This window comes from Hemibagrus wyckioides, linkage group LG14 (assembly GCF_019097595.1).
Source record: "Hemibagrus wyckioides isolate EC202008001 linkage group LG14, SWU_Hwy_1.0, whole genome shotgun sequence".
In the NCBI taxonomy this organism is placed as follows: domain Eukaryota; kingdom Metazoa; phylum Chordata; class Actinopteri; order Siluriformes; family Bagridae; genus Hemibagrus; species Hemibagrus wyckioides.
The window spans coordinates 16679488-16692510 of record NC_080723.1 but is presented as its reverse complement, the minus strand read 5'-3'; the positions used below and the strand labels follow the sequence as shown (position 1 = coordinate 16692510).

The 13023-nt window shown below is 38.7% G+C and overlaps 1 protein-coding gene across 4 annotated transcripts in view; it reads left to right on the top strand.

Moving 5' to 3' along the window:
- Nucleotides 1–13023, top strand: part of ndst1a (N-deacetylase/N-sulfotransferase (heparan glucosaminyl) 1a) — a 91964-nt gene that overhangs the window by 59411 nt on the left and 19530 nt on the right. For all 4 annotated transcript variants that reach the window (XM_058408268.1, XM_058408269.1, XM_058408266.1 and 1 more), the window contains 5 exons: nucleotides 6194–7094; nucleotides 7282–7410; nucleotides 8250–8594; nucleotides 9610–9697; nucleotides 10286–10440. In XM_058408268.1, the coding sequence (XP_058264251.1) occupies nucleotides 6576–7094; nucleotides 7282–7410; nucleotides 8250–8594; nucleotides 9610–9697; nucleotides 10286–10440 (1236 nt within the window). In that variant the 5' untranslated portion in view covers nucleotides 6194–6575. The remainder of the gene's footprint in view (nucleotides 1–6193; nucleotides 7095–7281; nucleotides 7411–8249; nucleotides 8595–9609; nucleotides 9698–10285; nucleotides 10441–13023) is intronic.

The window sequence follows — 13023 nt, the reverse complement described above, 5'->3', positions numbered from 1 at the left end:
TTAATTTTATTTTATGTCCTTGAAAAATTATTTAACACTGAAAAGGAGAGAATATGCATGTGTTTGTGGGGTGCAATAATAATAATAATAATAATAATAATAATAATAATAATAATAATAATAGTAATAAAAATTGCTACCCAGCTGCTTTCACATGAGCGTTCTGTTCAGCTTCAGTCTTCACCTGCTAACGTGGCAGTGATTAATGAGACTTTTCCCGGAGCAGACGTTAATGTTACAATTGCACCTATAGTGTTTGCACGAGGGGAATCTTTTTTTTGTGTGTCTGGATCACCACAATTTCCATAATTAACCTGTCTCATGTTAAACATTAGTCACGGTGTATTAGGAGAGAAGTCAGTGTGATGGATCAGACGGGACGGGGGAGCTACAGCTGCTGAATGAGAGCTCATGATGGAGGATCATCCTGGCAAGCTACACTCCGTATTTTTGGATACGGGCCTAGCGTATCAGGAATAAATTACTCTGTCCGCTGGGATTTGATCTTTTGGAGCGGTTTAAGATTGGAGCTTCATCTGGTTTAGACCCAAATAGTACTTTGTATAAGACATCCGTCTGAATAGGAGAAAAAAAAAAAATTCAGTTTTGAGTTATTTTTATTTGATTGTTATTTTATTAGACCTGTTAGGTGATGAAAACAGAACCGTATGTATTTTATTTCCTTTAGGGCTCAGTGTCTATACTTTCCTCATATGTTACAGCCCACTGATATCCACATCGGAGGCTTATACAGCTATAATAACCATTATATAATAGCCCTTCTGCTATTTCAGATGATTCAAATCCCCCTCTTGTCTGATCGTATTTGAAATTCGACTCTTAAAACCTCCAGATAGATTGATTCTCTGAAAGTTTTATAAGACGTCGGCTCTAGAGGCATTGCTTAATGCATTAGCCTTATATCCCTACAGAAGAGGAAGCAATTACATTGGCCCACTTTCTCATATTCCATCATAAAGCTCTGTGAAATGTATGCAAATTTTCCCGGAGACTCGAGACCCTCTCTCGAACCCGCTATCAGCACACATGGCAACCCGCCGAGCAACAGTGACACTTGAGATGTGTTTTCTTGTTTGTATCTTTTGCGTGGAACTTGCCCTTGTCGATGAAGGAACATTCAGTGTGTGTGTGTGTGTGGGTGCGTCTCAGAGTGTCTTCTCGCTTCGTTAACCTGTTTTTGATATGCAGACGCACACTCGATGCCTCAATGCCGCACCTCCTCCTTCCAGACTAGATGGCTCTCTGGGAAGCAGGGTGGCTTGTTTGTGGTATTGTGCTGTCTGCACTTTTTCCGTCTATTTTTTGACTTTCCTGCACAAACACTTTGTGAATTGGGACATTAAATAACCTGCAGCTATGTTCATCACACTGTACCTATAAGCTTAGGCCACCTGACTATAATAGCCTACTTTTGATCACCTTAACCTGTTTTTTTTCTTTTCCCACGAAGGTCACACCACTGCTTTCTTGCATAATTTCTTGTTCAGTTCTCTCATAACTTCTAAAACACGGGAAAACTGACATATCATTACTGTTAAATAATCTTATATAATCATATATAATCATATCCGAGTCAGTTTCAGTTGAAGACTGGTTTTGAAAATAGGTACACTTCAAGTGAAATGAAATGAAATAAAATAAGACGTCTTTAGTTCGATAACTTGAGGTAATACTGAGTGAAAGATGCAGTATGTTTCATGATAGTTAAATTAACAATTCTTTGTGTAGGATGGCACTGTGGCCTTGATTTTAACACATTTGCCTCGCACCTTCAGGGTTGTTGGTTCGATTCCTGCCTTGTGTTTTCACAGAGTTTGCATTTTCTCCCCATGCTTCGGGGGTTTCCTGCAGGTACTCTGGTTTCTCTCCCAGTCCAAAGAAATGCCTTGTAGGCTGATTTGCATCTCGTAATATGTGAAGGTGTGTGTGTGTGTATGTGCCCTACCACCCCTCTCAGGATGTCCCCTGATCTTGTATCCCAAGCCCACTGAGAGACTCTATGCTCTCTGCAACCGTGTGAACGATAATCACTAAAGACAATGTATGGATGTATAATATCTGTATACAACAGGGGTCTCAAATCTTTTTTCCTTTCAGAGCTACTTTGATGAAATGAAGGTGGCCAAGAGCTACTTGTTTTATTTTTTTTAGTAACATTTATATACACAGCTTATTGCCATTAACCAAACATGCTGAATAAGCTATTTTCGTGTGAAATAGCCATTTTTGCAGTAAATCATTTGAAATTCACATAAGCATCATGTTAATCATTGAGTCGAGTTAATTAATTTAGCAACACGGGTTTGCTGAGTAGATTTATCAGTTATTATTGCCATTTATTGATTATTATTGATTACATTAATTCACATGGATTCTGTTATTTATCAGCAAATTGTTACTTCCACGTCCCATGGCACATACCCTTAACAAGACTGAAAAAGACACCTTTGATATAGAAGGTTACTAATTTTGAAAACAGAGACCTGAATTTGTATTGGCCTTTTTGTGATGAAATAGTAGTATTTTATTACAACAGGAAATATTTAACAGTACTTTACAATGAAACACCACCTGGACTAGTAAGAAATATCTACAGCACACTCGTCCTGCATCTTCGTGCAGCAGTATAGATTCATTCAGTGCTTTCGCTTTGGCAGCATCGTAGCTTTATTCCTAATGCTGTTTAGTCCTCACGTGTTGGAGACCCCTGGTATACATATTTAACCCTGCAGTTATAATATAACTTAATAGTGCTTTGGCTAGCTGGATAGAGAGTTCTCATTGATTTGTACATTTCCATTAAAGATGCTTCCAGTAAAATTGGTGCCCCAGCATCCTTTACATCTACATCTGACAGAGCTTTCATACTTTCAAATTGCCGTGTCTTTATGGAGAACACAGACTAGCAGAAAGATGCACAGTGTAACAGTGTCCCAGTGTGGCTATGCATAATATAATAATAATATAATATATCAGATTAGTGGAAGTAATTACCAGAACTTATTGTCTTATAAATTACAGTATGATGCGATGTTTCTCCGAATTGACAAGGACTGTATTTCTTGGAAAATTTTGATTTCATTTTGATTTTGATTTCACATTTTTAATGTTTAAATTTAATTTCATGTTAAATGTGCAAAAAACATTTCACAAACCATGCCTTTATGGACTGAATAGTGCTTCATCATAACTGGGTATGTATAAATAAATAAATAAATAAATATTTAAAAAATATCTAAAACTATAAATAGCTAAAGACAATTAATAATGTAAAAATAGAAATTAAATCAATATTTCTTATAACATCAAATGTGTTTCATAAATAATAGACACTTCAAATGTCAATAGTATCAATATTGTATTTATAAACACATAAAAGAACATTACAAAAATTACAAAAGTATTTAACCTGTATATATTTATTGTATATAATACTACTACTACTACTACTACTACTACTAATAATAATAATTAATGAACAGTATCTAATATTTTACATAGGTATTACAAAGATTTTTTAAAAGAAATTTTTCATGTAAATGATTAAAAAAATATATATTTTTCCTGTAGAAAATTTGAATTGCCTTATCTAAATAAAACATTATAAGTAGAGCTGCACTGCGTTTACTCTGCATGAACCACAGGCACAACTGTTGCTTTTTTTAAGCAATGAAATTCATAAGGAAGCAATGAAACGATTGTATCATCAACTCATTGTCTCATATTCGTTTTGATTACTTGCCCTGTGGTGTAGCTCGAGCAGTAGGATATAATGTAGTGGTGTTACAGATAGTACAGCAGAACAGAAATAAGTTGCAGGAAATGCCTGTTGGAAATGACTTCTTACATGGATATAGATGCCTAGATAAATAATGTATAATCACACAGCTCAAATTGAATGATGATGTGCCTAGAAACTGCCACTTCTGATTAATAGCCTGATGAAATTGAATCCACTGGTAACAAGAAGCACCCCCCCATCACATCTTTCCTTTCCCTTTTTCTAGATCTCTAACAACACAACAAATTTACAGAAAAGAACATTTTGACCTTAAGACTGTGTAATAATTACTGAATTCAGTTTGCTGGATCATTCACTGAATTCGGTGTGTATCCGTTCTGTAGTTCGACAAATTCCATGTCAACTTTTAATGTCAAGGTCGAACAGTTAACATTTGCCATTTCATCATGTTTTCTGCTGAACCTGATGGGACTAGTTTTAATATTATTGTAGAAAACCTGCGTCGCTCGCTGTAAACCGGGAATGAAGGGATTATACTTCCTGTCTATTTTTAATTCACTGGTTAACAGAAGGCAATTGTTTTTTTAATGAGAAAACAAAATGGCGTGGTAATTATCTCTTCCAGGCAATAGTAGTCATTTAATTATTTATCTGCATGGCTTTTCCTGATTATGCATTCCTCATTTTCTCTGTCCTTCTGGCAAACTCTTCTCTCATTTTGGGATTGTCCATGCAGGTGGGATGGGTTTACACACTAACTGTTTACAGATCCACTGGGCTGGGATATATGATCCAGCAAGTACACAGTAAAAATGACTTTCAGGTGTGTTGAAAGACAAATTGTGATGTCTGGGTCATCCAAAATGGCAGGGATGTTCCCAGTATGCAATGGCTACTGGTCCAAGAAAGGACAACCAGTTAATTGGATAGTCTGGTTAGATAACTAGCCCGTCTGGTCCAATCCTACAGAAAAGCTACTGTAGCACTAATATTTGAAAAAGTTAATGCTAGCTCTGGTAGAAAGGTGTCAGAACACACAGCTTGCAATGCGTAAGGCCGCGTAGCTGCAGACTGGACAGGATGCTCACCATGTCTGAGTCTTCCACAGAAAAAAATGGTCATGTGAGCATCAGAACTGGACCATGGAGCCTGGTGAATCACATTTGTTTCTTAAATCATGTGGACATCTGGGTGCATGTGTGTCACTTACCTGGGGAAAACTTGGCACCGGGTTAACTATGGAAAGAAGGCAAGCTGGCAGAGGCAGTTAGATACACTGAGCAATGTTCTGCTTGGGTCCTGGCATTCATGTGGCTGTTACTTTGACACCCCTTCATGGCAGCCAGCTTCCCTAATGGCAGTAGTCACTTTCAGTAGGATAATGTGCTCTAGCACACTGCAAAAATTGTTCAGGGATGATTTTATATATGCTTCAGAAACCACACTTCAGGACGTGTTTTTTTAAAAATTTATTTTCTTGGCAATAATTTCAGACATAATGTTTGTTATGCAGTTCCAGAACAGAGAAATTGGCCAGCATTATCATATATTTCACCTCAACACAAATTGGACTGAAAATCATTGCTTTTTTGTTGTTCTTTTGCAGAGACAGGTTTAATGTATGCTCAGTGTATTAATTTAAGGAGTATCAGTTAGGAATTTTAACATGTATGGTGGCTTTATCCTGATATTTGTTAAACTGATGGTGTTCAACATTTCTCAAGAAGACAAGTACATTTGAATAAATATAGCTGATGGTTAAAACGGACAAAAATATCTGCTTATTATTAAGTTTCTATTATATTTTCTGGAAATAATTAAAGAAAAAGTGGTGAGATGTTTCCTTTGATGTGCATTCAGCTGGTCTGAAAGAAATTACACAATCCAAGCACATGCTAGCTGTGCTAAATTTTGCTGTTACTATGGTTACCATGTAAGAGATACAAGAGATGTTTTAGAGGAAGTTCTGCTTTATACACTACATGGCCAAAGGTTTGTGGACACCTGACCGTCACGTCTATATGAGTTTGATGAACATCCAATTCCAGATGTATTTTTAGAAGGCTTTCTGATTTTGGAGCTTGGCCACCATTCAGCCACAGGAGCATTAGTGAGATCAGACGCTGATGTTAGGAGGTGTGGGTTGCAGTTTGTATTGCAGTTCATCCCAAAGGAGTTCAGTGGGGTTGAGTTCAGGGCCACTCAACCTCATTGAACACTTCTTTGAACTCTTCTTCTTCAGTGAACTCTTCCACTCCAATCTTGGCAAACCAAGACAATTGTGTGCTTCCAGCTTTATTGTTTAGAGAAGAACCACATATAAGTTCAGTGGTCAAGTGTCCACAAACTTTGGCCATATTCTGTATATTTACATACTTTACAATGATATAAATTATTTATCAACTTAACTGTGACCCTTTCTTTCTGCAGGAACTCAGACGTTTCTGGAATGAATGTCTACATTTGCCCCGACATTGCTTCAGCTCTTTCATAATCAGCAATAAGGAATGAATCTCAATGAAGGACAGGAAACGGGCTCAATCGGCTATTTATCGCACGTTCGGGGAGCCGTGCACAGACAAAATCATCTCAATTAAAGAAGGTGACGACAGACATGGTGACATAGTGGCCTTTAATATGGAGGAGACAAGTTCTTTGAACATCTCTTTTCTTTTCTCACAGTGTGTTTATACAAAGACATAGACACAGTGATGGTGTAAATGGAAAGAATCTGGATTTGACTCGATTTTGCCTTTTGCCCTTCGTTTGTTTGATTATTTGTTTATTTTCGGTTGGGGGGGTCATCCCCACGATGCTGGGTGCTGGCTGCGTGCGACGTCTCCTCCGCCAGCTCACGCTCCAGACCATCTTTCTCCTTCTCTTCCTCTTGTGCACGCTCAGCGTCTTCATTTCCGCCTACTTCCTGTATGGAGTCAAAAGGGAGTTCGAGCCTTCAGCTGGGGTGGCACCAGAGGACTGCGATGATGACCTCACGCCATCCCGGCTCCTGCCGCTCCAGGACGAAGTGGGTGGCGAAGCGGCGGCAGATGGCAGCCAGACCGACCCGGTGGTTCTCGTGTTTGTCGAGAGTCAGTACTCCCAGCTGGGTCAAGACATCGTAGCCGTACTGGAGTCGGCCCGATTCCGCTACCACACAGAGATCTCTCCTGGAAAAGGAGACATGCCTACGCTGACTGAGCGTGACCGGGGCCGCTTCGCTCTCATCATCTACGAGAACATCCTGAAGTACGTCAACATGGACGCCTGGAACAGGGAGCTGCTGGATAAATACTGTGTGGAGTACGGAGTGGGGATTATCGGCTTCTTCAAGGTCACACGATCTACTCTGTCTGTCTGTATGGATGAATAATGTGATAATCCACATTATTATAGTCTGACCTCACCATACGAAATGGATTTGTATTCTGCTATGTTACCCTCCGAGGCAGTTCACAGTTCACTTTCCCACTCTGTGTGTGTGTCTGTGTGTGTGTGTGTGTGTTTCTCTCTGTGTGTAGGCGAACGAGAACAGTCTCCTGAGTGCCCAGCTAAAAGGTTTCCCTCTGTTCCTGCACTCGAATTTGGGTCTAAAGGACTGCACTGTCAACCCCAAATCACCTCTTTTGCACATCACCCGCGCCCACGAGGTTTGTTCAGACGTAACATTAACACACTTCTTGTGATGTTTTTACTTAAAGATAATAAACTTGTTGGATGAGGCACTGGGGTCACTAGAAGACTCATCATGATGATTACAGCTGGTTTAGCTTCTACAGTAAGAGGGCGAGAAGTAAAACACAAAAGTGCAAAATATGGATTTTGAAGGCACTCAAGTTGAGTGGAGATCTATAAAAAATGATAACCTCTATGTGTATTGTTAAAGTTATGGAGACACTCAAGATATATTGTATAATAAACTCCTAATGTATTGTGTTTTGGAATGATTTCCTTTTTCATTATAGAGCTAATAAACAAAGGCCAGATTTCTTCATCAGTACATAGCATGGTATTTAGGTTTGCGAAGCCAGTAAATATCTACAAAAATAAGCGAGTTCCTCTGATTAGCGTCAGACTCAGTCAGAGCTGTATGATACCGATAATTAGAATTATAGAAGTAATTGTTTGGCTGACAGTGATGAGTCTCACAGACAGTGGTGATGAAGGGATGTCTTTCTGTTGATTTATATGACTATTATGAGCATAATTATAATGTAATAATGCATCTACACTGTGGAAAGAAAAGCCATTCGTCACTGTTCAATAAAGAAACTTTTTTTTTGACTGAGAACAAAGGAAACCCTTTACTGAAATCTAAATAGCTTATTGAAAAAGGAAATAGATATAAATGTATACATTTACTATCTGGAACTGATAACATGCAGTATGCTAAGGCTGACCGGTATTTAAGACTTTAAGAAATTATAATTATTAAAAGCTATCTGTTCTAATTTCTCTCTCTCATTTCTCTCTCTCTCTCCCCCCTCAGGTGGTCAGAGGTCCTCTTCCTGGTGATAACTGGACCGTGTTCCAGTCCAACCACTCCACATATGAGCCAGTACTGTTAGCGAAGACCCAGTCAGCAGAGAGCATCGGCCTGCGTGCCGTTCTCCACACCTCTGTGGTTCAGGACCTCGGGCTCCACGATGGCATCCAGCGCGTGCTGTTTGGCAACGGACTGGCCTTCTGGCTACACAAGCTGGTGTTTGTGGATGCCGTGGCCTTCCTCACATCTAAGAGGCTCTCGCTGTCCTTGGACAGATATGTGCTGGTCGACATTGACGATATCTTTGTAGGAAAAGAGGGCACCAGGATGAAGATGGCTGATGTAGAGGTGAGTAGGACATGCAGCAATGTGAAATGTTTAGGAATAAAATTATGATTTTTATTTTTTACTTGTTGTGCAGGCCATCACATTTTCTGTTATGAACAATAATAGATACCAATGATTTACTGACCGATAAAACATTATTGGTAACAGGTAAATTAAATATTTATCAATGATTTATTAATTCGACACCCAATAAGGCTAACTTAAGAAATGCAGACTTTAAGAATATGCCAGTTAGAATGGCCCAGTGTTTTATGGCCTACATTTGCATACTGAAACATGATAGGCTCTCATATTTTATGATGCAATAACACTTGACACTGACATACTTCTTGAAACAATGTGGTATAACTGTGTGACTGTGTGTTTCTCCACTGTGCCCATTTTTTTGCCCTTTCCTATAGGGTTTTAACCATAAAAAATCAGTTCAATGAAATTTGGTGTTGTTTTTGGAAGAATTAAGATTAAATAAAGATGAGGATGTAGCAGGTCCCTCTAGGATTTTACTAGGATTTTTTTTTTTTGTAATTGTTGTGGCTAATTGATTTCGCTGCTTGATTTTAATCGAAACTACTGAAATTGCAAAATTGCATGCACAGGATTCTTCTTTTAAACTCACATACATATTGACTTTCTGTAAGAGCCGTACTCATGTTCGTTGCACGTGAATCGAAGGGATCTTTGGCCGAATGTGTGTCGTGAGGACATCACACGACGATGACATCACACGACACGCCTTGACCCAAAGCTGCAGAAAATCTGCGGCCATTTTGAAAAATTGCAAGCTCGTCCGAATGTTGTGGAGTTTGCTTGAATTTGCGTAAATTTCAGGATTGCAAAGTGGCAAAATCCTGGAGGGGCTGATGGAAAATGCAGACAGATATAAAAATGTGACTACGATAATACTTTAAACTAAAATTAAAAAGTGTGTAGTCATAGTTTCTGAATGTGTCTGTGTGTTTGTGTTTGTATGTGTGTGTGTTTGTGTGTGTATGTGTGTGTGTGCTTTGACATCCAGGCACTGGTAGAGACGCAGAACGAGCTGCGGCAGTCAATCCCAAACTTCACTTTTAACCTTGGCTTCTCAGGGAAATTTTACCATGCAGGTCAGTGGACGATACGATACGATATATGATATGAAATTTTATTGGAAATTGTGTGTGTGTGTGTGTGTGTGCGTGCATGTACATGAGTGTGTACTGATACTGAGATACAATGTGACCCTGTTTTTTTCTCATGAGTGTTTTTGTCATTGGACAAAACCATTGTTTTGTCTGCTATTTAATAATCACCTGTTTTATCCTTTATTTTTTTCCTTTCCCAGAATAAAATATAATGCACTCTTTTGTTTCATTGCTTCATGAATCAATGGTTTGATAATTCAGCTAATAAAGCAAAATTTGCTGCTGCTGCTGCTCAACTCAAATCCCTTTTTACACACCAATATTATGCTGTGTTTCTATATCCACCATACTGGGTTGATTACTTTGTAAAACATTATCCGTGTGAAATGTTGTTGTTTTGTTTTAAGAGATCGTGTGTGCAACTGTGTGAATGTCTCCTGCTGCTGATGAGATTGAAAGATGACCTACAATCGTCCTCTGTTAACAAGCCGTGTGTGTAGGTGATCAGGGTTGAGACCTGTTGTTGTTCTCGGTTAGTAAGTAACATTGTGTGTGTGTGTGTGTGTGTAGGTACAGATGATGAGGATCTGGGCGATGACCTGTTGTTATCGTATGTTAAAGAGTTCTGGTGGTTTCCACACATGTGGAGTCACATGCAGCCTCACCGCTTTCATAACCAGAGCGTGTTAGCGGAACAGATGCTCCTGAACAGACATTTTGCAGAGGTCAGTACAACACACACACACGATACACAGACAGCGTTGTCACATTCAGCCATGTTAAAGCAACCAAGGAGACTTGGGTGTCATGTCAAAGTGTGTGTGTATATATATATATATATATCTATATATAGAGAGAGAGAGAGTTCAATGACAAAATGCAGTTATTTTCTTGTTTTTTGTTTATCGCATCGTTCTGTGTGAACTATAGAGACTGTTGTATGTGAAAATCCCAGATCAGCAGTTTCTGAAATACTCAAACCTGGAACCAACAAACATGCCACAGTCACAGATCTCACACTTTTCCACCTTTCTGATGTTTGATGTGAACATTAACTAAAGCTCTTGACCTGTATCTGCATGATGTGTTTATGATTTGTGCTGCTGCCACATGATGGGCTGGTTTAGATAACTGCATAAATGAGGAGGTATAGAGGTGTTAAAATAAAATGGATGGTGAGAAGGATTTCTATGCATTCGTCAGTTCTGTGTGATTGAATCGAGTAGCATTGACAGGTTTGTTTTTGTACATCCAACATGATCTGATCGAGTATTTTCAAAGCATTCTCACCTGAGGTTGGGATCACACTGGACCGAATGTGGGATCACATTAATACTATGTGAATAATTCAGGGCTATAAGTCAGTGTAGTAATTAGAGGCTTTTTAAAATTTAGCTTAGCATAAGCAATGAGCTTCTGTTTTATATATTTTTATGTAAACTATCTGGAATATTTTTTTCCTAAATCTTTCCTAAAATTTTTTAGCGTACGTCCACACTGGTGAGACCTTATAAGGGATTACATGACATCCAAAAGGTGTTGTACCCGTGTGTGTAATCCTGTCTCACATCTGTCACTGTATGTATTATTTAGCATCTGAGAACCAACAACTTTATTATACATATATTTCTGAGTTGGCTATGGTGTTGGCTATTCCTTCTAAAACCCTATTCAGTTATTTGTGGCTGAGTTCTCTCTCTCTCTCCCTCTCTCTCTCTCTCTCTCTCTCTCACACACACACACACACACACACACAGACAGACACATACACACACATCTTAAATGTGATAATACTTAAAGAAAAGTTATTTTCAGTGATCAGGATTGAGTCATTTATTTAATAGCTGCAATCAAAGCACAAGACGAGACGTTAACATCCCTCAACAAACCTCACTCTCGTTTATCGTACTACGTATGAAATTGGGAGACTTTAACACGCCCGTTTGCCCAGGATGTGAAATTTAATTTGTGGGCAAACTGAAAACAAGTAGCCTGAAGTGAAGAAAGCAGAGCTCTTGCACATCACGACACTTCCTAGGGCATATTTTTATGTGTGTAATTATTATGACTCTAGAAATGCTGCACCATTAAAGCCTGCTGTTTTCCTTGATTAAACTTAAATGCTAAGCATTTGTATCGACATTACGGGTGTAACGCCAGTACTTTCATATTATAGTGAAATGTAATCCACTTTGCGTTCACCCACACCGATTATAATGAGATTCACACCGGCTAGGAAGTGCGTTCATGTTTTTATTTAATACGAACCGAAAAAAACATCCGTTTACATCCGTTTATTGAGCTCATTGACAAGCAGCTTTTGTTTATTACGCTGGAGTCAGTTTAATTCGATTATGATTTCTAAGAAGCACCACCTATTAGAGAGATGAATAAATGGTTTGGCTATAATGACACTTTGAGGGATCACAAACAGATACAAGAAAATGATAAGAAAATACATTACACTGGGAAGGAGAAAAGCTGACTCAGATACATCCTTCATTTACTGGTCAATTCTAAATGTGTTTAAAGGCTACATCTGTGTTTTTACTGCACTAGAGGTTGCTTGGAAAGCAGCCCAGTGGCTGATCAAATGATTGTTCAGGATCAGAGATAGATGGCTGTCTTCACACCTAAGCAAAAGATCCAGTCTAAGACACCAGGATTCGATTCAATCAGACTAAAGGCATACATCTTATCATTATATACTGATCATCCATAACCTCACAAATATTTCGTCAAGCCTCCATGGATCAGACTAGTTTGTCCAGCACATCTCACAAATGCTTGGAGGCCAAATCAACACCTTTGTCATGTTCCTCAGACTTTTCCTGAACATTTTTTCCAGTATAGCAGGACATATTTTCCTTCGGAAAGAGAACACTGCCATTAGGTAATACAGTTACCATGAAGGCAACCTACATTTTGATAGATACTAATCATTGCATACCAGGAACACCCCATACAACCTACTGTTTTGGAGATGCTAAGACCCAGTCGCCCTAGTCATCACGTTTTCTCCTTTGTCAAAGTCGCTTTTTATGCTTGCCCAGCTTCCACTACATCAACTTTGAGAACTGGCTGGTCATTTGCTGCCTGATATATAATACATAATATAAATTTGCTGCTAATATATTCCACCCCTTGATGGGTGTCAGTGTAACAAGAGAATCAATGTTATTTACTTCACACCAGGAAGTGGTTTTGATCGCCGTGTGAAGGCTAGGAGTGTAACGTGATACCACAAACTGTAACTGGTTCTGTAATTTATATCCAGATTCAGATTTAATCCTCAAGTTTCTCATGAA